The sequence below is a fragment of the Natrix helvetica genome, assembly GCF_964273705.1.
Source record: "Natrix helvetica genome assembly, chromosome: 1".
In the NCBI taxonomy this organism is placed as follows: domain Eukaryota; kingdom Metazoa; phylum Chordata; class Lepidosauria; order Squamata; family Natricidae; genus Natrix; species Natrix helvetica.
This window is the reverse complement of record NC_138548.1, coordinates 192,192,439-192,219,173: the sequence shown is the minus strand read 5'-3', so window position 1 is coordinate 192,219,173 and position 26,735 is coordinate 192,192,439. Positions and strand designations below refer to the sequence as shown.

At 46.8% G+C, this 26,735-nt stretch overlaps 1 protein-coding gene across 4 annotated transcripts in view; it reads right to left on the bottom strand.

Annotated features, from left to right (window-relative positions):
- PNPLA6 (patatin like domain 6, lysophospholipase) overlaps positions 1–26,735 on the bottom strand; it is a 119,763-nt gene that overhangs the window by 45,835 nt on the left and 47,193 nt on the right. For all 4 annotated transcript variants that reach the window (XM_081966134.1, XM_081966135.1, XM_081966137.1 and 1 more), the window contains exons 10-15: positions 22,299–22,379; positions 21,954–22,101; positions 21,429–21,512; positions 21,235–21,341; positions 20,840–21,031; positions 562–639 (exon numbers count right to left, since the gene is read on the bottom strand). In XM_081966134.1, the coding sequence (XP_081822260.1) occupies positions 562–639; positions 20,840–21,031; positions 21,235–21,341; positions 21,429–21,512; positions 21,954–22,101; positions 22,299–22,379 (690 nt within the window). The remainder of the gene's footprint in view (positions 1–561; positions 640–20,839; positions 21,032–21,234; positions 21,342–21,428; positions 21,513–21,953; positions 22,102–22,298; positions 22,380–26,735) is intronic.

Sequence of the window (26,735 nt, the reverse complement as noted above, 5' to 3'; positions counted from 1 at the left end):
GCTTTTGGATTTATAACACAAATATGCTACATCAGACTTTCTGCAACAATTGGTGTTTGTTAAAATGTGTTTTCCTTGTTATTTGAACTCTTATCAATATCCTTTAATCTATGGACATAGAATGGAGCTGTAAAGCTCACACCTTTGATGTCCCCTAAGAGCTAAGTGATCAATTGAGAGAACAAAGGGAGACACAATAAAGAGATAAGGAGATAACACTGATGAAGCTAATTAAGAGGCTCTATCCTGTTCAGGGGATACGCAAAACAAAGATGCCAGAATTGGAGGTTTGACTGGTTATTGGAGATGTAACTGATGGTTTTATAACATTTCTAAACAATATATAAGGGGTTATATCTTCTCTGAAGTTTTGTAGCTCTTTCTTGCATACCCTCTTGTGTGTGTGTGTGTGTGTTTGCAATGGCTAACCTATGATCATAGAATAAATCTTGGTTCTTTCTCAAGCTTCCATTTAAGTTTCTTTTTTGGCTTTTATGAATTTAAATGCATTATCGGACTTAGCAGTAGTTTATGATCTTGTATGCCATCTACAATACTTACTTGATCACCTTGACGGGCAATTACTGTTCCTGCCTTGGCATGGTGCAAAAGCACCCGATTATTTAGTGAGGATGAATCCTGTGGAGAGAATGGCAGAGTATTATTAGGTATCTTTCCTGTTTGGAATAGGAGCTGAATCCTTTACTCCTCCGTTACACCCTGTGGAACAAAGTCAGGGAACTAAGTCTCTTCTCTATAGTTTTCCTAAAATATTATTGTTCTCTAAAATCTCCAGAGTTTTCACAGCCCCTTGGTAAAAAAAAAAGGTTCTGACACTGAAGAAAGTAAGTGTCAGATCCCTATTGTGATACTGCCTGTCAGCCTCTACTTTCCTCGCTTGCTATCGACTGGCATAGAAATGGGGAGGGAGGGGGCTTGAGGTATTTGGGAGGGGGAATTACTGGTGCTGGAGGAGTTATGAAGAAGGGAGTTTTGTTCTCACCATATTCTGCACATGCTGGTGGCCTGTGTTTGGACTTGGTCAAGGCCAACTTTCTCGCATACCAACTTGTTGAGGCTTTTTGAAGATACACCCTACATGACACCTTAGGGAGTTGCAGATTGGACATTGAGTTGGGGAATTGGGGGGAGTGTTCTGGGTAATGTTTGATACGTACATGTTCACGTCTTTTGGGCTCAAATCTTGCTTTCCTTTTCACTGCTTTCAATTCATATCTAGTAAAAGTACTTTATCTCTATTCAAATGGAGTTGAGGTTTTTCTTTCTTGGATATTGAAGGAGGCATGCCCGACATTAAGCAAGATCTCACTTTGCACCCATTCCAGAGTTAAAAGCTTCCGTGGGGGGAGCACCCAAATGTCTAACCCCTGCAGCGAGCAAAGGACGATGGCAGGGGTCACAACCAGCCGAAACCAGAGGATCACTGGCAGGCAGCTGAAAGAGAGGATCTCATGATGACCCATGCTTTACACCTTCTTCAGGAGGCTTGGGACAACTACTCTTCCGTGTAAGTCTTGCTGAAAGGGAGAGTGGATTAGGCGGATGGGGGAGCAGAAGACCTGGCTAGCCCTGAAACGTCCCAGGGAACGGCTACCGGAGCTGGGCAAGAGGGAGGGGCCTGAGTTGCAGCAGCAGTTCAAGCTCCTCCAAGAAGGGGGGGGAAACCCCCGAAGGCACCGAATGCCAAATATTCCTCCTCTTGGAGTGAAGTACAGAGGAGATCCCAAAGAACTGGGGTTTTTTTTAGTGCAAGTTTGGGATTACATGCAAGAGTATGGTGAGGATTTCCCATCGGAAGTGGCCAAAGTGAGAAGTGTTACTATGGCTTTGGAAGGCAAAGTGGCTGCCTGGATGGTAGCTTTGCGTAATGATGATTCCCCCCTGCTGAGGGATTACAAGGTGTTTATGACAGCCCTGAGGAAATGCTTTGATGACCCTCTCCTAAATCAAAAGGCAAGAAGCAGGATGAAACCTTTAACCCAGGAGGGGAGGCCTGAGGCTGAGTACACTCAGGAGTTTCGGGAGCTGTTTGTGCATATGCGGGGGTGGTCCGAGGAGGCACCAAAAGCAGAAAAGGAGTAGCATCGGGAGCCCAACTGCTACACTAGACATGATCCCAAAACTGACCCCGGCTGGTGGGAAGGAACCTGTCTCGCAGCTAGAGAGACGCTGTGAAACTGCCCTGGAAGGCGTGGAAGGTGCTGATCTCCTTCCTCCAGGCCAGGAGGAGAAGGAACCCTCCTTTTCTGTGGGAGAAAGTGAAACTGATTCGGATGATGACCACTTGGTAAGTCAATGATCGGGCCCCATGATCATCCCAGTAGAATTAAAAGTATCCTTGACTGGAGCCCAGGGGAAGATGCTGGTCCTTTTAGATTCTGGATGCACCCGATGTGTAATCAGCCTGGAGGTGGTGGAGAAAACGGGTTTAAGACTGAGAACTATGAAAGTACCCATTGCCTTTTGCCAGCTGGATGGGTCAATTGCTGGGGGGGGGCATTTTGTAACCGAACCAGTGGAGATGTGGATGGGGGACCACCAAGAAACCCTGAATTTCAACGTGGCACCAGGGATGGAACGACCCCTCATACTGGGATTACCTTGGTTGAGGAAATGGAACCCTCACATGAACTGACGGAAAGGGTGTGTCAAGCATGCCTCCTTCAGCAAACCAAGAAAGAAACCACTTAACTCCATTTGTAGAATTAAGAGTACTTTTACTGGTTATGAAAAGATAGCAGTGAAGTAAAGCAAGGTCTGAGGCAGAAACGTGCAAAATCATACATATCAAAGATTTGCCCAACCCCCTCCCCCAATTCCCCAACCCAGTGTCCAATCTGCAACTCCCTAAGGTGTCATGTGTGGTGCATCTTCAAACAGCCTCATCAAGTTGGTATGTGAAACGGTTGGCCTTGACCAAGTCCAAACATCAGCCACCAGCATGCACAGAAGATAGTGAGAACAAGACTCCCCCAGTACAATATTATTCCCTTCCCCAATATCATGCCCCCCCCTCATTCCTATGGCAGCCGATAGTAAGCAACCGTAGCAAAGCAGCCGTAAGCAAATAACCAAAACAAAGGCTGACATCCAGCCCTCCTTCAGAAAGAGATATCATCCCTGCAGGAAAAGACAGAGGGAAAACAATACAAAATAACAATATAGCATATACATCTATTATAAAATCAAGGCTTATCAGGATAACTGGTGTAGAACTTCCGCAAAAGTCTGGGAGCTCTAACATGAGATTTGTCAACCCATTCAGCCTGGGAAGGGGAAAATGTTTCCAGGAGACCAAATACTGAATGCGACCCCTATGTTTCCTGGAGTCCAAGATTTCTTTAACTTCAAAATGTTGCTCTCCCTCAATAAGAAGAGGGACCGGAGGTGAAGGTTGAGGCAGATGAAAGGAAGAAGTGTGCTCCAGTTTCAACAGGTTCACATGAAACACAGGATAAATTCTGCGAAGGTTTTTTGGCAACTCCAATCTTATGGATACAGGATTTATGATTTTCACAATGGGGAATGGACCTACATACTTTGACCCCAACTTCTTCGACTTTTGGGTGGTTTGCAGAAACCTGGTGGACAAAAACACCTGATCCCCAACTTTGTATTCTTTCGGCTGAGCCCTCTTCTTATCAGCCTGTTTTTTGTGAGCCTGGTGGGCTGCGTCCAAGGCTTTGCGAGTCATGGGCCAAAACTGTCAAAGTTGATCACTCTACTCAGATAAGGACAAAATTTGCAGTTTCTCCTAAGGTAATTCAGGAATCGGTACAAAGTCCTGGCCAAACACAACTTTAAAAGGGGTCATGCCGGTACTGCTGTGCACAGAGTTATTGTACGCCACTTCAGCATGTGGTAATAGTTCAGCCCAATTATCCTGTTGATAATTAATGAAACATTGGAGGTACTGTTCCAAAACAGAGTTAATCCGTTCGAAAGCCCCATTAGTCTGAGGATGGTGGGCAGAGCTTAGTCTCTGGGCGGAACCAATCAACTTCAGGAACTCCTTCCAAAAGAGGGAGATGAACTGTATCCCCCTATCTGAAATTATGCACTCAGGTACTCCATGTAACCGATATACATGTGAAATAAACAATTTTGCCAACGACTTAGCTGATGGGATTTTGGAACTAGGCACAAAATGAACTTGTTTGGAAAACAGGTCAGTGATAACCCAAATCACAATATTTCCTAGACTCTCCAGCAACTCGACAATGAAGTCCATTGATATCTCCTTCCATGGTGCTCCAGGGCGTGCAACACTCTGGAGAAGACCTTGGGGCTTCCCCGGTGGTCTTTGCGCGGCAGCAGATGGGACAATTGGCTATGTAGGACTCAATGTCTTTTTTCAATGAAGGCCACCAAAATTGCCTCTTAATCAAATGCGAAGTCTTTACAAATCCAAAATGGCCTGCCATTCTCGAATCGTGGGCCAGTTAAAGAACAACTGGTTTCAGGTCGGTAGGAACATACAATTTAGCTCCCACCCAAGCTACACCATCTTTCATTGTGCATTCATTTGAATGTTTCTTGAACCAGTCATCGGACTCAAGGCCCTCCTTGAATTTGTTCATTAGGTCTGTAGTGATATTTAAGTTCACTGGGCCTTGGCTCCTAGTAATCATCGGGGCAGCCAGATTTTTTGTTGGGATAACTGGTTGAACCACGCTCAGACTAGAGCTGTTGTACTGGGGAAGCCTAGACAAGGCATCAGACATAAAGTTCTCTCCCCCCTCCCCTGGGATGTATTTGAGGGTAAAGTTGAAACGGTTGAAGTGTTGTGCCCAACGTACTTGTTTAGGTGATAGTTTACGTGGCATCTTCAACACTTCCAAATTTTTATGATCAGTCCATACTTCAAAAGGGTGTTTTGCCCCTTCTAGGAAACGTTGCCAGGTCATCAGAGCCCATTGACAGCAAAAGCTTCCTTTTCCCATATAGCCCATTTCCTCTCTGTCTCTGTAAGCTTACGTGAGGTGTAAGCGCACAGCTGCAATCTACCCTCAGCGTTCATTTGAAGTAATACTGCCCCTACCGCCATGTCACTGGCATCAGCTTGAACAACAAATGGTGCATCCATAGCCGGGTGTTTCAAAACAGGTTCTGCTGCAATTGTTTGAAAATGGCTTGACATTCCATAATCCAATTCAAACGTTTACTCAGTCTAGGTTTGGTCTCCCCTTTTGATTTTAGGAGATTGGTAATGGGCAGTGCAGTGCTAGCGAATGAGGGAATAAATTGATGATAAAAATTCGCAAATCCCAAAAAGCTTTGCAATTGCTTGCGGGTCCGAGGAGGTGCCTACTCAGTGACAGACTGGACTTTCGGCAGGTCCATCTCGATGCCATTGTGGAAGATGCGGTAGCCCAGGTAATTATCTTCTTCTGATGAAATTCACATTTAGACAATTTGGCATAAAGTTCAGTGACCCAGAGTTTTTTGAGGACTGACCTCATTAAAGTCACGTGTTTCCGTGTAGATAAGGATGTCATCAAGGTAGACCAACACGCCCTTGTAGAGGTGCTCATGCAGAACTTCATTTATTAATTGCATGAAAACTGCTGGTGCCCCCTGCAGACCAAACGGGAGTTTGAATTGAAAACATCCCAAAGGGCAGTTGAAAGCAGTTTTCCACTCATCTCCATCTGACCCTGTAGTAGGCCTCCCTGAGGTCCAACTTTGTGAAAAATTTTCCTTTACCCAACTGGGCCAACATATGTTTCATGAGTGGGAGGGGTACACATTTTCCACACAAATACCATTAAGGTTTTTGTAGTTCACACATAAACGAAAGGAGCCATCTTTCTTTTCTCTAAACAATACAGTTGCAGCCACTCGTGGCCTAGCCGGCTCTATGAACCCCCGTTTCAAGTTTTTGTCAATAAATTTTCACAATTCCTCCATTTTGCGTGGGGTCATTGAATAAATTTGGGGTTTGGGGAGTTTTACCCCTGGCAGGATCTCAATGCTGCAATCAGTAGCGTGGCAGGGGGGGCAATTTATCGGAAGCTTTTTCACTGAAAACGTCCTTAAGGTCCCAGTATTCTTTAGGGATTTTCTCTTCCCTCTTAATTTTCTCCTGCGCTGCAGCGGCTAGGTTAGGTTCAGCATTGGCTATGTGGGAGACCCTCCCCTTGCCTCTGGGGGTTTAGTGGAACGGATGCACAACCACCCTTTCTTCCAGTTCACATATAGGTTCCATTTCCGTAGCCAGGGTAATTCTAATATGAAGGGTCGATCCATCCCAGGTGCAACAATGAAACTTAAGGTTTCTTGGTGACCCCCCATCCCCATATCTACTGGTTCAGTCACAAAATGGGCAGGAGCCCCCCCCCCCAGCTACTGACCCATCCAACTGGCAAAAGGCAATGGGCACTTTCAAAGTTCCCAGTCTTAAGCCCATTTTCTCCACCACTTCTGGGCTAATTATGCAACGCATGCATCCAGAGACTAAAAGGGCGAGAATTTTCACTTGGGCTCCAGTAGCAGGCACTTTAAGTTCTACTGGAATGATCATGGGGCCCGATCGAGGACATACCAGATGGTTGTCATCGGAGTCGGTTTCACTTTCCCCCGAGAGAGAGGAGGGTTCTTCTTCCCCTAGGTTGGGAGGGAATTCTTCAACAGGATCCACCCCTTTCATGGTGGTGTCCTTTCGTTTTCCAGTTTGTTTGTCTGGCTTCCTCTCCCCAGTGGCAGGGGTATTTGGGCCAATTTTTGAGTGGCAGTTCGCTGCTCGGTGCCCCTCCTTCCCACAGCAGAAACAAGCAGTAGACCAGGGCTTGCTTGCAGACCAACTTTTTCCTCCCTTCAAAGCTCCTCTGCGGGGGTGGGTTACCTTTCTCACTGTCTTCCCGGTATTTATCCCTGGTTAGGTCGATCTCTACATCTGCCACCAATTCATACCAGCGTTGCAGGTTACCGGGGGGTGGGGCTATTAACACAGTTCTGGTATGCATTATTTCAGATAGGGGGGTCCAATTCACCTCCCTCTTCTGGAAAGAGTTCCTGAAGCTAATAGGCTCTGCCCAGGGCCTAAGCTCCGCCCACCATCCACAGACTAATGGGGCCTGTGAGAGGGCTAACTTGATTCTAGAGCAGTATCTTATGTCAATTATCAACAGGATAATTGGGCCGACTTCTTGCCCATGCAGAGGTGGCGTACAACAATTCAGTACATAGAAGTACTGGAATGACCCCCCCCCCTTTTTTTTTAAACAAAATTTTATTGGTTTAAAAAAATAATCAGGGAAAGGGATGGTGGATGAAGTTACAAATTTTGACAGTTACATTATGCAGGAAATGGCTCTCCCCCCCATTCTCATAACTTTCATTTATTAATACATTAAGTTGTTGCTACTTAGTAGTATTTTGTCAGCATATAACCCTTTATCTTCACGTAATTTCAATCATTTTATATCAAACAGATTTTCTAGTTCATTTTTGTGATCTGAGTTTTCTTGATGTTGCCTCTTCTCCCCCCTCCAGCAGAGCTCCGGCACCTCCCGTGTCCTGTATGTCCCGTGTAGTGTCATCAGGTTTATCTAGGAGGACTTTGTTTTTTTCCATGAAGGCCTCAGCCTCCATAGTTGTATTGATTCTAACTCTCGTGTCCTCCCCGAATATTAGCATACCTTCTGGCATAAGCCATCTGAACCACACCCCTTTCTGGTATAATTTCTTCGCTAGAAGCGAATAGTTTTTTCTTTTATCTCTAACTTTCTTTGGGATTTGTTTCAGAATGGCTATTTCTCTATCCTTGTATTTTAATGCTTGCCCCCTTTGTGCACTCAGAATCTCATCTCTTGTGGTCTTTCTGAGAAATTTAATGTGAACCTCCCTTGGAACGTTATGTGTTCTGGCATATGCTGAGTTTACTCTATAGACCAGGTCCATATCCCACCCCAACTGTTGTCTGTCTTTTTTAATATATTCAGCCAGTAAGTTTGTCATAATATCCCTCAGGTCTTCATCATCAGCCTCAATTACATTTTGAAATCTAAGAAAAAAAGACATCCTTTCAAATTCCATTTTTGTCTGATGGTTCTCAAGTTCTTGGTTTCCTCTCTGAACCCCCTTCACCTCCCCCCTCATCTCAGCCGTCCCCTCCTCCAAAAGTTTCAGTCTCTGTGAATTTTGAATCGTTCGGTCTTGGTTCTCTCTGAGCTGTTCGTTCATTTCTTTCAATTGGTTTTTTAAGTCCTCCTGCCCCTTTAAGAGTTGTTGAAACATCTGTTGAAAGTCCACCTCAGGGGGCTTGGGCTGGAACAAAGATGTTAGTGTCTGTTGTCCACTGGAGCTGGACGTTGAAGATGCTGGGGCGGAGCCAGCAAAACCCGGTTTCCCCGGTGGTGGTCTTTTAGGTGGCATTGTAGTAAGCAGAGCTCAGAGATGACTGATACAGTGCAGAGAAGAAACAATTGGAAAGGTGGATAGCCAAGAGAGATCGCGAGGCAGGGAGTCCAGCAAATAAGGACCTTTTCTCAATTCTAATTCCAGGCAATAAAGCAATAAAATCCTTTGTTCCAAGTTCAGAGTAAAGTGTAACAAGAGATATCTCTGAGTGTCACAGAGACAAAGACAAAATGCCAGCAGTTTCTGTGGGTGGAGTCAAATTTCAAAGTACATGAAGACGACGGAAGTGTGCCATCTTGCCCTGCCAGCTCCGGGATCAGAAGGCAACAAACCAAAAGTTTTCAAAGTTTTCAGAAAGAAACAGATCATCACCTCATTTTCACAATCGCAGTAAAATAAATCTGCTGTTTGCTATGAGCGTGACTTCATTCCAGCGCTTCCCCCTCTCCTCCTCTGGCGGCAGAGAGCAGCTTAGAGCCGCTTATCCAAGGGGGGTGGAAATCCCCCTCCCTCCAGTCACACTTCCCAGGAACAAGTTGAAAGTTTTTTCTAAAGAGCTGACAGTCTTTTTGTTTTTCCTTCAGTCATAAAAGGGAATAGGGGGAATTTCCATCTCACCGCATTGCAACTGCGTCCTTCAAATCTTCAGTTTCGTCCAGCTGCCCCAATGCGAAGACGCAGAAGCGCCTCCCCTTTTTCCTCCCGATGCCTAGGGCGATGCGGGGAGCCCCCTCGGCCGCCGCCGACACAGGGGGTCCCCCGCTAAGCCGCCCCCTTGGCAGGAGCCCCTACAAGGCTTCCTGTGCCCCCCCGATCAAAGGGGAGCCCACCAGGAGCGCGCGGGGCAAGCAAGGCATGCCCGTTGCGAACCGCAGCCAGAACCGGAAGCTGGAATGACCCCTTTAAAGGTAGTATTTGGTCAGGAGTTCGTTCTCATTCCTGAACTGCCTCAAGAGAAACCACAAATCTTATCTTTGTCCGAGTGGAGTAATCAGCTTCAAAGTCTCTGGCCTATGACTCACAAAGCTTTCTAAGCAGCTCACAAAGCACACAACAGACAAGCTGATAAAAAAGGTCAAAGCCAAAAGAATACCAGGTTGGGGATAGGGTATTCTTGTCCACTAAGTTTATTCAGACTACCCAGAAATCGAAGGAACTTGGTCCTAAATATGTGGGACCTTTCCCTATTGTAAAAATTGTAAATCCTGTGTCAGTACAATTGGACTTGCCAAAAACCCTTAGGCGACTCCATCCTGTGTTTCAATATTTGGTAGCCTGGAAACATTTCCCTCCATCCCATGCTGAGTGAGTGAATAAGTCTGATGTTAGAGCTCCTAAACTCTTGAGAAAATTCAATTCTACCATGTTTCCCCGAAAATACGACATGTCCTGCTAATAAGGCCAGGCCTGGTTTTTGAGGTGGGTGTAAATATATGCCCTCCCCCCAAAAATAAGCCCTAGTGAAAGGGTGCAGTGGAAAGCCCTTCCCCGATCACTTCAGTGCTTCTCGGCTCCTTAATCGGATCAGTTGAGCCGATCCGGCTGCCATTCAAAAAACAGTGAGAACAATTAATCAATGGAACAACTTGCCCCTGGAAGTTGTGGGTGATCTATCACTGGAGGTTTTGAAGCAGAGACTGGACAACCATTTGCCCAGAAAAGCATGTAAAAATGAGGGGGGGTTGCGTTGTGCGCGCATGCGCACTAGGGGATCGCGTGTTGCATTATGGGTGCGGCACGCCCACACATGACCCCCCCGCGCTCCCCCCACTTGTGGCACGCGAGCCCAAAAAGGTTCGCCATCGCTGCTATAGGATCTCCTGCCATGGGCAGAAAGTTGGACTAGAAGAACTTCACGGTCCCTTCCAACCCTATTATTCTATGTTCTAATTCCTGTTGAGAAGGGAGTAGACGACTCAAGCACTGAACACCACCAGCCTCTGTACTAGCTGAGAAATGAAGAGAATGTCAGTTGGTCTTACCTGAACTGCATGTCTAGAAGCTGGCATGGGAGCAGTCACATGTGGGTATTATCATGGCCCATTTGCCCGGAGACTGAGGCAATTTTGAGGCCACTCCCTCTACTTCCTCCTCATGACTCCCCAGATTAACCAATGGTACAGTCCAAGAAAAGCCTGGGAAGGAAGGGAACAGGAACAGGAAAACACAAAACAACAAATCCCTCCCCCAGGCCAAACTGACCAACAACTAATCTCCCTCAGGCCCCCATGTGCAGGCGCACATAGAACGGGCAGGTAATGACTGTTCCCATGCCATCTTCTAGACATGCAGTTCAGGTAAGACCAACTGACAGTCTCAGAAGTGGGGCGTGGGAGGAGTCACATGTGGGACATGCCAAAGCTAGATGTCCATGGGAGGGAATCATTGGGCCTGAGCCCCCCGAGTGTCCAGCACTCTCTGAAGAACCCTCCTACCAAATAATGCCTCCGCAGAGGCATAGGCATCCAGCCGGTAATGCCTAATGAAGGGAGAGGGCGAGGCCCAAGCGGCCGCCCTGCAGATGTCCTCAATGGGAGCCTGGGTAGCCCAGGCTGCAGAGGTAGCCGCACTCCTGGTGGAGTGCACGGTGAGCCCTCTGGAACCGGGATCATAAGCCTTAGGGATGGCTAGCCTAATCCACCTGCTGATGGTGGCAGGTGATACCTTTACCCTCCTGGTAGAAGCCTGGAAGGAGACGAAAAGCACTTCCGACCTCCTGAAGGCAGCTGTGCGTTTGAGGTATATACTCAGTGCCCTATGCATGTCCAGGCGGTGCCAGGACCTTTCCCTTTCTCTGGAAGGTGCCAGACAGAAGTCCGGGAGCACCACCTCCTGAGCCCTATGGAAGGGAGTGTTGACCTTGAGAAAGAAAGCAGGGTTGAGTCTGAGAACAACCCTGTTGGGTGGAAGGTGCACAAATCTGCCCTGGCAGATAAGGCATTGATCTCAGACACCCGCCTAGGTGATGGCTACCAGGAACACCACCTTAAGTGGAAGGAACTGGAAAGAGACTGGAGCCGCAGATGGGGGTGATGAGCAAGATGAACGAGCCCCAACCCCAGTAGCAGCAGCCGCCAGAGCCATCCCAAGTGGGGGAGAGGGTCCCCGCAGACGGCGGATGGCCAAAGTTCCCCCACTTGGAACGAAATTCAGTGGGGAGGCAAAGGATCTAGGAATTTTCCTGTTTCACGTATGGAATTACATGCGTCAGTATGGCGAAGAATTGCCTACAGAAGAAGCCAAGGTAAGAATTGTTACCCTAGCATTAGAAGATAGGGCGGCTGCCTGGATGGTTGCTCTGCATAATGCAAATTCTGCCCTGAGGAAACGCTTTGATGATCCTCTCACAGAGCGAAAAGCCAGAACTAAATTTAAAGCCCTTATCCAAGGAAACAGACCAGTTGCTGAATATACACAAGAATTTAGTGAACTGTCTGTTTATATGAGGGGTTGGTCCGAACAAGCCCTGTTGGATGGCTTCATGGACGGTCTGAACAAAGATATATACCAGAACTGTGTATTGCAGGACTGGTATGAATTGGCAGCAGATGTAGAAATTGAATTGGGCCGAGACAAGTACCGTGATGACAGTGGAAAAGAGAAAGCTACTTCCCCTCCCAAGGCCCCCCCAAGAGTTCCTAAGGGGGGAAAAGTTGGTCTACTAGCAAGCCCCGGGTCATCACTTGCTTCCGTTGTGGGAAGGAGGGGCACATTGCAGCAAACTGCCGCACCAAAATGGGACCAAAACCTACTACTGGGAGAGAAAGGAAACCAGACAAACAACCTGGGAAAAGAAAGGAAACCGCCATGAAAGGGGTGGAGCCATCTACGCAGTTCCATCCCACCCCAAGGGAGGGGGAACCATCCTCCTCATCGGAAGAAAGTGAAACCGAATCTGACGACGAACATCTGGTAAGTTCCCGTTCGGGCCCCATGACTATCCCAGTAGAACTAAAAGTACCCTCTACTGGAGCGCAGGAGAAAATGCTGGCCCTCTTAGATTCAGGGTGCACACGTTGCATCATTAGTCCTCAAGTGGTGGAGAAACTGGGGCTGAAATTGAGAACTTTAAAAGTCCCTATTGCTTTTTGCCAGCTAGACGGCTCAATAGCTGGGGGAAGCCCTGCCCATTTTGTAACTGAGCCAATTGACATGTGGATGGGAACTCACCAAGAGACTATAAGTTTTATTGTCGTGCCAGGAATGGATTGGTCCCTCATACTAGGATTACCTTGGTTATGGAAGTGGAACCCACACATCAATTGGCGAAAGGGGTGGCTGCGCATCCGTTCCGCAACACCTCCCAAGGGTGAAGGGGGGGCTCCAAAGCCCATTAACATTAAACCTAACCTAGCGGCCACTGGACAAGAGAAAATTGAGGGGGAGGAGAAAATCCCACAGGAATATTGGGACCTAAAGGATGTTTTCAGTGAGAAATCCTCTGATAAGTTACCCTCTCACCGTGCAACAGATTGCAGTATTGATATTCTCCCAGGGGGAAAACTCCCAAAACCCCAAATCTACTCAATGACCCCCCGTGAAATGGATGAATTACAGAAATTTATTGATAAAAATTTATGAAGGGGGTTTATTGAACCAGCCAGGCCCCAAGTGGCAGCTCCAGTACAATTTAGAGAAAAAAAGATGGCTCTCTTCGCCTCTGTGTAAATTACAAAAAATTAAATGCGGTGTCTCTGCACAATGTTTACCCCCTCCCTCTGATGAAGGGCATGTTGGTCTATTTGGGTAAAGGGAGGATCTTCACAAAATTGGACTTAAGTGAGGCTTATTACAGAATCAGGATTAAGAAGGGAGATGAATGGAAAACTGCTTTCAACTGCCCACTTGGTTGTTTTCAATTCCGTGTACTCCTTTTTGGCCTACAGGGGGCACCAGCGGTTTTCATGCAACTAATAAATGAAGTTTTGCATGACCACCTATACAAAGGCGTGATAGTCTATCTTGATGACATCCTTATTTACACGGAAACACGTGAAGAACATGTGACATTGGTGTGTTCAGTTCTCAAAAAACTCCGTGCTGCGGAGCTTTACGCCAAATTGTCTAAGTGTGAATTTCATCAGGAAAAAATTGACTACCTTGGTTATCGCATCTCCCACAATGGCATCGACATGGACCCAGCTAAAGTCCAAGTCGTTACCGATTGGGCACCCCCTCATACCCGCAAACAATTGCAGAGTTTCTTGGGGTTTGCGAACTTTTATCGTCAATTTATTCCTTCTTTTGCCAGCATTGCGCTACCCATTACAAATCTCCTTAAGTCAAAAGGAGAGGCCAAACCCAAACTGGGGAAGCCACTAAAATGGACTATGGAATGTCAGGCCGCATTCAAAAAACTAAAGCGACTCTTTGCAGCTGAACTCGTTTTAAAACACCCAGACATGGACACACCTTTTGTCATTCAAGCTGACGCTAGTGATGTGGCGGTGGGGGCTGTGTTACTTCAAGCAAACGCTGACGGGCACCTGCAACCTTGTGCTTACACCTCCCGGAAACTGACGGAGAGACGATGGGCATATGGGAACATGGAAGCTTTTGCAGTCAGGTGGGCGTTGGTGACCTGGTGACATTTCCTTGAGGGAGCTAAACACCCTTTTGAGGTGTGGACTGATCACAAAAATTTGGAAGCATTAAAGACCCCTCGAAAACTTTCTCCTAAACAGATGTGCTGGGCACAACATTTCAACAGGTTAAATTTCACCCTGAAATATATCCCTGGGGGGGAAATTTTTATGGCGGATGCATTATCCAGACTCCCACAATACAACAGCTCCAAGTTGAGCATGGTGCTTCTTGTCATCCCAGAGAAAAGTCTTGCTGCTCCAATGCTTACCAGAAGCCAAAGTGCCCCTAAGTTGGAGGTCACAACCGACCTCATCTGCAAAATTAAGGAAAGCCTTGAGTCCGACTACTGGTTTAAGGAACATTCAAATGAATGCACCATGAAAGATGGACTAGCCTGGATAGGCGCTAAATTATATGTTCCTGCAAGCATGAAGCCTTTGGTATTACAACGAGCTCATGATTCCCGCATGGCTGGCCATTTTGGGTTTGTGAAAACTCTACATCTCATCAAAAAACAATTTTGGTGGCCCTCTTTGAAAAAGGACATTGAATCATACGTGGCCAGTTGTGCGGCTGCTAAGCGACCTCCTGGGAAGCCCCAAGGCCTGCTTCAAGCTGTAGCCCATCCTGAATCGCCATGGAAGGAAATATCAATGGATTTCATTGTCGAATTACCTGAGAGTCAAGGAAATACCGTAATCGGAGTAGTCATGGATTTGTTCTCTAAACAGGTTCATTTTGTACCTTGTTCCAAGATCCCTTCAGCTAAGCCCTTAGCTAAATTGTTTATTACACATGTGTACCGTTTGCATGGGGTGCCAGAGCGCATAACATCAGATAGAGGGGTACAGTTCACCTCCCTCTTCTGGAAGGAGTTTTTTAAGTTGATTGGCTCCGCCCAGGGGTTAAGCTCCACCTACCATCCTCAGACTAATGTTGCTTGTGAAAGGACTAATTCTGTTTTGGAGCAATATCTCTGGTGTTTTATCAATTATCAGCAAGATAATTGGACTGAACTGTTACCACATGCTGAAGTAGCGTACAACAACTCTGTGCACAGCAGCACCGGTTTAGACTTGTATTTGGACAGGATTTTATGCCAATCCCGGAGTTGCCCCATGAAAAACCACAAGTCTTGTCCCTTTCGGAGTGGAGTGACCAGCTCCAAAAGGTTTGGCGCATAGCCCAAAAAACGTTGGAGGCTGCTCATCGAGCACACAAGAAACAGGCTGACAAGAAGAGGGTGAAAGAAAGGGAGTACAAGGTTGGAGATCAAGTTTTTCTGTCTACCAAATTTCTCCAAACTACCCAAAAGTCGAAGAAATTAGGGCCTAAGTATGTTGGTCCGTTTCCTATTGTGAAGATCATTAATCCTGTTTCTGTACGGTTGGAATTGCCAAAGTATCTCAACCGCATTTACCCCGTATTTCATGTTAACCTGTTGAAACCAGTGCACACCTCTTCTTTTCGAACATCCTTACCGCCGCCTCCTGCCCCTCTTCTCATCGAAGGAGAGCAACATTTTGAGATCAAAGAAATTTTGGATTCCAGGAGACGTAGGAATCAGATTCAGTATCTGGTCTCCTGGAAACATTTTCCCCCATCCCAAGCTGAATGGGTTGATAAGTCCCATGTTAGAGCTCCTAGGCTTTTGCGGAGATTCTACTCTGCCTATCCCGATAAGCCCTAACTCATATTGCCATACTTATGTCTAATCTGTCTTGTTCCTGTTTTCTTTCTACTTTTTCCGGGGGTGATGTCCTTTCCTGACGGAGGGCCAGTGTCAGCCTGTTTTGCTGCTCGCTTTCGGCTGCCATTGAAACGGGGAGGGGAAGTTTGAGCACAGGAGTGAATGAGGAAGGGAGTCGTTTTCTCACCATCTACTGCGCATGCTGCAGATATGGAATTGCCGCCAAGGCCAACCGTCCAACATATTGATGATGGGTTTTGAAAGTGCAGCCCACATTACACCTGTGGGGTGTGGGGATTGGACTGGGGGTTGGGATCACTAGGGGGAGGGAGCTGGGTCACATATAGATATCTATGATTGCACGCGCTTTTGCCTCAGATCTTGCTTTGCTAGCTGCTATCTACTCATAAACAGTAAAAGTACTCTTAATTCTGAAAAATGGACTTGAGTGGTTTCTTTCTTGGTTACTGATGGAGGCTGCACTGATATTTCCCTTAGAGGCTCGAAGGGCGCTCCACAGTGGAACGGTGTCAGGTGGAAACTCAATGGATCACGGGGGGCCAAAGATTAGGAACCTCTTTATGACTGGGTGCTGGGATAAGATTCTAAAACCCACCTCCCCAATGACCGTGGCCAAGGCAGAGACCTGCCTTCTGAGGGTACTGGGGACCAGACCTTAACTCATCCTGGAGAAATTCCAGTACCTGCAGCACTGATGCCGAGGTCGGATCTATCTGGGCCGACCTGCACCATGTTACAAAGGAACTCCAGGTCGCATCATAAACGCGTGTGGTGGACTTCCTTTTGGAAGCCTCAATGGTCCTGATCACCCTGGCTGAGAACTGTGCCTCCCTCAGCTGCTCCCGCTCAAGCGCCAAGCGATTAATTGGAGCCACTCTGGATCCGGATGATCAAGACTTCCTTGGCGCAGAGCTACCTCCTCCCCAGGAATCCTCCAATGAGGCAGAACCGACAGACCCACTAAGTCCGCAATCCAGGGATGCTGGGGCCAGTGGGGCACTATCAGGATCACTTCTGCCCTCTCTAGCACTAGCTTCCTCAGAACCCCGGGAAGGAAAGGAAGGAGAGGGAAGGTGTAAAGGAGGCCTGACGGCCATCTGCAACAAAGGGCGTCAATGTCCACTGCTCCTCGGGCCGGGAAGCACGAGATGAACCTCGGAACCTGGGCGTTTGATGGGGTGGTGAAGAGATCCACTGTCAGCCAACCAAATTTCTGGCAAATCCGCTCGAAGATGCTGGGATGCAACTGCCACTCCCCGTGGTCCACGGTCTCCCTACTGAACCAGTCTGCTTGTCGGTTGTCCACCCCGGAGATGTGTTCCACCCAAATCGACAAGAGATTCCTCTCTGCCCAGTTGCCCAGTCAAACTGCCTTGTCGCGAAGCGCCAAGGAGTGCATGCCCCCTTGCTTGTTCACATGAGCTTTGGCCGCCACGTTGCCCATCAGGACCAGGAGATGTTGACCGGCCACCGCCTCCTTGAGATGTCGAAGTGCCAAGTGAATTGCCCTCAGCTCTAGCCAGTTGATGTTCTTCCGTAGATCCGTGGGCGTCCACATGCCCTGAGCTACCTGAGACTGAAGGTGTGCCCCCCAGCCAAACAGGCTCACGTCTGTAGTCAGAGTCAACCTGTCTGGTTCCCTGAAGAGGGAGCCCTTGGACAGTGCCAGGGACATCCACCAACGGAAGGAGAGAAATACCTGGGGTGGCACCAGGACCTTGAAGAGGGCGTCGCTTGTCCCGTCCCTCTGGTGTGGTAGCAGGAACCACTGTAGCTCTCTGGCGTGGAGGCGAGCCCAAAGCACTATTCCAATGCAGGAGATGAACTTGCCCAGGAGCCTGGAGAGAAGGACTACAGGAACAGAACATGTCTTGCGGATCTCCTGGATCAACTCCAAAATACTGTCCCTACATTCCTATGACAAAAACACCTCACAAGCCACCAAGTCAATGATGGTTCCCAAATGTTGGAGCTTAGTGGTAGGGGTGAGATGACTCCTCGAGATTGATCAAGAACCCTAGGATCTGCAGGATGGCAATAGTGAGAGCCATGTCCCTCTCAGCTCGGTCCGCCATAGTGGCCAGCATGAGGATGTCATCTAAATAGCAATGTAACCCGACTGGGAAGGACCGGAGATGACCTCCTGGGGTAGGGCACAGTGCGTTGGTCAGAGCGCTTAGTTGTGAAAGGGAAGACCTTGCACTTGTTCTTGTCTTCGATAAGGATCAGGTCAAGGGAGGCTCCGAAAAGCTTGTCTCCCGTGTACTCCGCCCCCCACCAAAGCCACTTTGCCCGTGTTGTGGCCCAGCAGGATCCGGTTGAGCTGCTGATGGACTCGGATAGCGAGGAACCATATGAATCTGCCCTGGATGATGTGGAGGACCCTGGGCAGGGTTCAGACTCAGAGCAGGGACCAGAGAGGCTGGCTGGGCACCAGGAGGCGTCTGAGGCATGGAGCAGTGGGGAGGATCAAAGGCAGTTTGTCCCTGATGCTAGATTGAGAAGGGCTGAGAAACGGAAGCAGTAACTACGTAGGCAGATTCACAGAAGATGATTAAGCACAGGTGGTTGTGGATTGGCCCCTCCCAAGAGAGATTATAGGTGAGGCGTTGGAAGGGGACATTTGCAGGACACAACCGTTTGAATTAGTAGTTAAAAAAATCTATGTATTCTAGCCGTGTCTGCTCATTGGGACTATCTGGGGTGCTTCATTCGAATTATCTGGGTTGCTCTATTGAACATGAGTTGTCTGGGCTCTCAGCCAAAGGATTTGTTATATCAGTAATTAAACAGTGGCAAACAGTCAAGCCTGTGTTCTGGTTTATTCACAGGCGTGGAGAGGCAGGTCAGAACAGCCCGGGACTCTGCTTGCCAATTGCACAGCCAGAGAAGGGACCTGGAAGCTACCGAAGAAGATAGAGCCCTGGAAGAATACTTGACTGCATCCAGGGTAGAGTCAGCTGAAAATTGGGTGATGTCTTGCAATAGTCGCATGTCTGAAGTGGGGGTTCGATCACGAAGCTGTTCCAGCCAAAGCAGAGTGGACCTGTTGAAAAACGAAGCAGCAGCAGCCACCCTGATCGCCCACGTTACGGCATGAAAGATCTTGTGCAGAACCAGTTCCATCTTCTTATCCTCTGCCTTCGGACAGTTGGAGATATCATCAGTCACCACCAAGCAGAGGCCAGGCCAGCCACCAGGACATCTATAGCTGGAACCTGCAGTGCTTGGGCAAAGGTTGCGTTAAGATTGTAAAACCTGTGATCATTACTGCCTGGAGTGGGAAACGTGCCAGGCTTAGCCCACTGAGATTTGAGCACCTCCATAAATAAATCAAGGGTAGGAATCTCTTCTTTTTCCACGTTTGGCTTATAAAAGGGCCCCTTCTTGGTCCCCCCGCTGGGATAGCAAGGAACCATATGAGTCTGCCCTGGAAGATGTGGAGGACCCTGTGCAGGGTTTAGACTCAGAGCAGGGACCAGAGAGGCTGGCTGGGCACTAGGAGGCGGTAGCTGTTTGAGAAGGGGCTGGGGTGCTGTCCAGATCTACAGTAGCCTTGGCCTTGCGAAGCAGGGAACCAAACAAGGCATGAGGAAACAAGCCAGCAATAGCAGGGGCCTCTGGAACCTGGGAATCTTCATCCTCAGAGAAGGCCACGTCCTTCTGCCCCTCTTCTTCTCATCCTGACCCCTCACTAGCCATGGAAGGGGAATCCGATCGGCGCTCTCTAGCTGCAGAAGATTGGGGTTGATCCAGATGACCTCGTGGGGTCCCATGAGAAGATTTTCATTTAGAGGCTTGCAATTGATGCTGCATGCCTGATTAGATGCCTTGAGCAATGGCACGGGCAATCACATTCTCAAAACCTTCAGAAAACTCTGGATAAGCTGGCGAAAGGCTAGGGGGCTCGGCCGATTGAGGAGCCAACCGTGGCCTGGAGGAAACAGCTGACCTGCGGCCAAAGGGGTCTCCCCGGTGTCCTGAAGACTGGGCAGGAGACAGAGGGGGGATAGGGGGCTAGCCCCCCTCGCAGAGCCACGTGGGGAACCAGGAGAACCTAGTTGGACCTCTGGCAAGGGTAAAGGCTGGACAGGAGAGCGTGACCTGGATGGGGAACGGCTGATTTCCTCCCTTATCCTTCTACCAGCCACCCTAGTGATGCGGGGCTCCTTGCTAGGCTCTCTTCTCCTAGCAGATTTAGAGATGGCCTTCTTTGAGGTATACCTCCCCCTCATTACAGGGGTAGTTCCACGGGAGTCCCCTCACCCGTATCTGAATCCCCTGGTGATCTAGGGGCAGCCGCCCCCCTGCTCCTCGTGGCATCCGCCATCGCTTTACTCACAGTTGTTGTCTTCCCACCTCCTCTCACGCTTCCAACCGGCCTGGGCCTCTGTGCGTGGTTTGGAGCTCCTTTAGACCAGTGCTACCCACAACCACACCGCCGATCTGTAGCCGGAAGAGGCCGGCCCACCACTGAACCAAAGGGGCCCTCCCCGGATTACTGGCGGAGCACAGGCCCGAAGGATCGGTGTTCCTGGGCGCTTGAGGTGGCTGCAAACAAGCACGCCGATCTCCGCGCCCCTCCACGTGCATCCCAAGATGGCCGCCATCCAAGATGGCGACTGTTGACCACGCAGTCCGATTGTGAGCCGGTCCAACCGAGCCGCTCCCTCAGAAGCCTCCTGAGCACTCCGTGACCCCCTCTGATGGAACCAGGGGTCGCACGGACAGCGCCCTCTGGCGCGCGTCCTGGATCCTCCCCTTTTAGCTGGCCAGCAGCTTGGGGGCTCCCCAGTAACACAGCAAACCCGGCTTATGCAGAGAAAAAGGTTTAAACAACACAGTGACGCAAGGAAGAGAGGTGGGAGGAATCACAAGTGGGAAAAAGGCTAAAGACAAATTTAAAGTAACCGAAAGAACCTTGAAACCAATGGAGAGTCAGAAAAAGTACTCCTTCTGGGTCAAAGACTGAGGTTAATCTGGGGAGTCACGAGGAGGAAGTAGAGGGAGTGGCCTCAAAATTACCTCAGTCTCCGTGCAAATGGGCCGTGATAATACCCACATGTGACTCCTCCCATGCCCAGCTTCTGAGACTAATGAGGGAGAACCCTCCCCTCCCAAGCCACTGATTATCAGAAAACTCTTCCTGTATCACTCTACCTCAATTTTCATGAGTTTGACCAGTTCCCGTTTGGCAGCCTCAAAAATGGCACTGGTCTGGCGACCCTGGTATGGTCCAAAAGGGCAATCACCAATTGATGAATCATCCTCACAATAGTTGTAATGGTAGATGCCTGATGGCTGTTCCTCCACTGTCACAGACTTTTGTTCGCGGGAGTCTTGGGACGCCGACTGTTAAAAATAAAAAGGTAGAAGCAACTCACGGTGGCCTAAGAAGCAAGAGATTGGCTACAGGAAGGATTTCACAAAGGCAGAAATATCTCCTCCCCAAAAGACAGCCTCACTTCTATCCCTTCTAATTGTATCTAAAAACCTATAAGAAAATGACAAATATCAAAGCTGACATGCTCCCATTCTCCTTGGCAGAAACTTACTCGAGCAAAGCCATCCAATGCAACTGTACTGTTTTCCTGAAGAGAAACTGAGATGCGGCCTCGTTCATAGGCCATATCAAAGTCAGACCGTGGGCCCTTCGGAATTCCTGAGGGAGAAAGAGAGCATGGAGATAATCAATTGGATTGCCCAAGGAATCAAACAAAGAGGGAGAATGGGCCAAAAAGAGACATACCTGAAATGTCAACTGGCATGGAAATACAACGGCTCAACAGAGGAGGAACAGGAGGTTCTAATAAACCTGATTTCAAGGGATCACCTAGAAGTATACAAGGCTATCATTCATACAGTATAAATGTGAACATCTGACTTTCCCATACCTTGGAAGGAATCCATAAGCAATACTTGCACAAGGAATGCAAAACTGTTCCTGAGGAAACTTCTGCCAGAGATGAATAAATTACATTCTATTGTTAGGGTTCAGAATATGCAGGGAAAAATAAAAGAACAGTGAGAATACTCAGTTGGTGGCTGAGGCCAACTGAGATTTTATACTCTGGGTTGATCTGTTCTTAGTTTCTAGCAGCAGCATCTGGTGCATTGCTTCTGCAATATTATTATTAGAGGACATCACCAGACAGAAAAAATTGAACCCATACTTCGTAAGCGAGTCAAGGCAAGAGACAGAATAAAATGGATTGCACTGCAGGCTCAGAAGCCAAACTCAACTCACACCTTGTAGCAAATGCAGGCAACTTACCTTGATCTTTAGAGGCATCTGGTTGTCTTCCAGTACTATCCTTTGTGTCCTCAATAGAGGAAGCACTAATTATGCGTTTGCTATGCCAAACAGGACTTGTGCGTGAGGGGTGACTCGACTGGGGGAAAAGCCGCAATGGCTGCATTTCCTGGGGATGGGAAACAGCCACATCTATTACACAAGAAGGTGGGAAGCACAGAGCAGTTCTCTTGCCCAAATAACTTGTGCTGGGAAACCCACCCTCTATGATTAATAAGCAGTGAGGGAAGTGAATTCTTCACATGCTCAAAGGCAATTCCCATGTGAAGAGGGTGAGGTTTAATTTAGTCAGAGGTCATGACTTACATGACTGAAAAGCTCATTTGTCAGGCCCAGATAGTTGTGCAAGGCCAAGAAGGTGACTCTTTGAAGACGAACCATTATGATCTGTAATTGGAAACAGCAAAGTGGCAGGTTAACAGACAGTTACCCAACACGTGTCTGCGTACGTCAGGTGCAAAACCTGAAGGTCCAATTAAACTGATTTATTGCTACTCATGCCTATGCACAGGAATCTTTTCAACTAACAGTTAGCACATGCTTGAAGTTAGATAAGGATCAACAACATTCAAGAGAGGTTGGACATAGCTTGTTGGTGGCTATATAGGGATTCTAGGCTCTTTTAACTCTGCAAACATTGTGGCAGTTAGTATAAAAGTTCACTGCGATATGTAGGGTAGGGTAAAAGAAAGGCTCTTGTTTGTCTTTTGATTTCCACAGAATTGCCTCCTGATCAGCCATGGGTTCACTGTGGCAATTTCCATAACTACCAAAAAGTAGCCGACTTAACTCTCCATGTGAGTGACCCTTTCCACCACCCTCAAAAACAGGATTCTTGGGGACTTCCGGGGCTGATGTCGCTACAACACAACATGCAATCTTGGAGCTCCAGGATTGCTGTTGAAATCTCTGTTGCTGGATGGTCTTTTTTGGACCTAAACAGTCCTGTAGAGATGGTGATAGAGAAGAGTATGTCCTGCTGATCTCAGGGGCATCGCAAAGCCCCTGATTGATCCAGGAGAAGCTTTTTTTTCAGCTACAAGAGAAGCAGCCGAAGCTACATAAGGTTGGGACAGCCCCCCTGTAACAGAAGCAGAGCAGGAGAATGTGTCGAAATTGGTGAGATAAATTTTATAATTAGAGAACACTCAAAAAGAATTAAGAGTAAAACTAAAATTGAAGATAGGAGAGAGCAAGCAGTGGATTAGCTTGAATTAAAACTATTGTGTTATCTTTTTTTTTCTTTAATTTCGTTTCTCTTCTATGGATGGAATTTTTACAAATGCCTCTTACTTTTAAATTGGACTGGTCCTTTTTCTCCTTCTATTTTTCTTCATTGTTTGTATTTGTGGACTAAGAATCTCTTTCCTCTAAATCAGTGGTTCTCAACCTTCCCAATGCCCCGACCCTTTAATACAGTTCCTTATGTTGTGGTAACCCTCAACCATAAAATTATTTTTGTTGCTACTTCATAACTGTAATTTTGCTACTGTTATGAATCGTATGATAAATATCTGAGATGCAGGATGTATTTTCATTATTACAAATTGAACATAATTAAAGCATAGTGATTAATCTGCCAATCTTAGCTTGGAAGAAGATCAGCCAGGCTGGGATTTTCCAGCATAAAACGACCTCCCTGCCTGCCTCTAGCAGCAGTTCGTGATTTACATGAGTTTCACTTAATTAATTTTACTTTTTTTACATTCCATTCCCCCCACCCACCCACACAGTTTTCTTTCTTTCTTTCTATTCCTCCCTCCCTTTACTTCTTTCTTTCTTTCCATTCCCCCCTCCCTTTTCTTCTTTTCTTTCTTTCTTTCTTTCTTTCTTTCTTTCTTTCTTTCTTTCTTTTCTTTCTTTCTTGCCATTCCCCCCTCCCTTTTCTTTCTCTTTCTTTCTTTCTTTCTTTCTTTCTTTCTTTTCTTTCTTGCCATTCCCCTCTCCCTTTTCTTTTCTTTCTTTCTTTCTCTTTCTTTCTTTCCATTCCCACCTCCTTTTCTTTTCTTTCTTTCTTTCTTTCTTTCTTTCTTTCTTTCTTTCTTTCTTTCTTTCTTTTCAATCCTCCCTCCTTTTTCTTTTTCTTTCCATTCCTCCCTCCCTTTTCTTCTTTCTTTCTTTCCATTTCCCCCTGCCTTTTCTTCTTTCTTTCTTTCTTTCTTTCTTTCTTTCTTTCTTTCTTTCTTTCTTTCTTCTTCTTTCTTTCTTTCTCTCTCTCTCTCTCTTTCTTTAACACAGATTAAGAAGTTGCCCTTTAAATGGGATTTTAAACAGAGGCTTACGCTACATCGAACTGTGCTTCCGTCCAGAGTGGAATTCCTTGGATGGAAGGAATGGGTGGGCGGGGCCTGTCCTCCCCTCCGGCCTCTCCTGCCAGCCCTTCCCGGGGCCCCAAAAGCCTCCGAGCTAATTTTAGCCCACAGGACAGGACCGGCAGCAGGGGCGGCAAAGGCAGCATCCAGGCCCAAGGCAGTTTGAATCCCGGCATGTGCCTGCCTGGGCGAGAGCCCGCCCTGCTGGCTGAAGCAGGACAGGACCGGCAGCAAGGGCGGCAAAGGCAGCATCCAGGCCCAAGGCGATTTGAATCCCGACATGCGCCTGCCTGGGCGAGAGCCCGCCCCGCTGGCTGAAGAAGGTGCCCCGCTAGTTTCCTGCTCTCAGGGCGCCTTCAAGCCCCTGTGCAGGCACGGCCGACCACGCTCTCTTCGGACGTCTGTTGGAGCCGAGGCTGATCCGCCACCCAGAAGAAGCCATCTCTCTCCCCCTTCAGCGCCTCGACCTTTCCCTGGCATGGAGACCGGGTGGGGCGGCGTCTGGGTTGCGACCGGAGCTGGGAGGAAGCTGCTTCGCCACCCTGCACTCTTCATGCACCTGCCGCTTCAGGACGCGCTCCTGAGCATGGGCAACGCCAGTGGAGGTGGATGGTCTTAGGCGACCCCTGTGAAAGAGTCGTTCGACCCCCCAAAGGGGTCGTGACCCACAGGTTGAGAACCACTGCTCTAAATGCTTGGCTGGATCGGAACTTTTAAACACTTTTTTTTCTATTCTGAAACTTGGAGCTTAAAGAGGGAGCTAAAAGTAGAGAAAAAAGAAGTAACACTGCCATCTAGAGGCTTTGATTACCGAAAGGGGTAGAGAGAAAATACATCTTGTTTATACAGGTGTTCTTTTGGAGTAAAGAGAAAGTCCTGACTTGAAAGATTACACTAAATCTATTTGAAACCTAGCAAAAAGTCTTGGATGTCCTAGTGGCAGTGTTTACAACTTGGGAAGATAGTGCAGCATGAAGAAGAAGAGCAATTAACATTGCAAAGAATTATGTTAGAAATTTAAAAATCTTAATAAGCACAGAAAGAATAGAAAAGAATCTGGAGTTTATAGAACAAAGAACAGAAGGAATGGAGGGAAGAGCTGAGAATATTGATGAAACAATGATGAAACTTGAAGATAGAGTTCAAAAAATTGCAGTAAAACAAGAACAAAGTGACGAGAAAATTGTTGATGTTGACAGTAAACCAAGAGAGGAGGGAAATGATACGTGTGGAACACTAAAAGGAAAGGTAGACGAACTGGAACTCTATCTCATGTCTCAAAACATAGATGAAGAAAGGGGAGAAAATTTGGCAGAAACAATTAGAGTATTTTTGGCAGAAGCACCAGTGATAACCAAAGCCCAGCTGATGAAAGGTTCAGATGGAGGGTCTTGAGTCTTTACAAAATATACAATGAACAACAAGTTGCCAAGAGAAATTCACATAAAACTTATCAAGAAAACATTTAGAATACAGATTCTACAAATGGCAAGAGATATTGGACTGCACTATTAACTGGAAGGATACAGGATGATGAAATGAAATGTCACAATAAAATTAAGCTAAATGTAGTTAAATTTTGAGTATTATGTCTAAGACAAAGTAATAATAGTTATAGTTAAACAAATTATTAACAATGATAATGCATTTATATATACTAGCTTGACAATATGGAATTTTATATAAACTGTAAGTGAAGACCATGGAGATGATGTGGAAAAGCTTTTTTTAAAATAAAAGATAAACAATTCTATATAGAATAGAATATAAAGATGTAATATCATTGGATGAGTCCAGGATGATGTAATGAAATGCCATAATATAAATTTACTTTAAATTTAGTATGCAATAATAGCTATATTCAATGAATGTTTAATAATCATAATAATTGTATACATATATATTAGATTGATGATATGAGCAATGGAATGTGCTGAAATGCGTAAGCTGACATATATTAGAGAAATTATTATAATATAATAATAATGTATATAAATATACTTGATTGACAATATGTGACTTTATATAAAATTTAAGGGATGACTATGGAAAGGATGCACAAAAACCTTGTAACCAATCGACACACTGTATGGAATGGAAGATGTTTTTATGTTATGTGTTGTGTTTGTTTATATTTGTTTAAAAAATAAAAACTTTAATTTATAAAAAAACAGGATTCTTAGTCCATCCCACCAGCTGTTCTTCATTGCAACTTGTCCAGCTCTACAATATTCTGTTGGAGATGCAACAGTCATCTTTTAATGCAGTATTCTAAATTTAATGGCGCCACAAAGCTGTATTTAGGGATATGTATGGTAACATATGTAATTCCTAGGTGTTTGTTTCAGAAGTGCAAATCAAGTAAAAATATTGTAGAGAAGATATGAAAGATTATGTTTGCAATGATGCAAATTTGCTTGATTGTATGCTT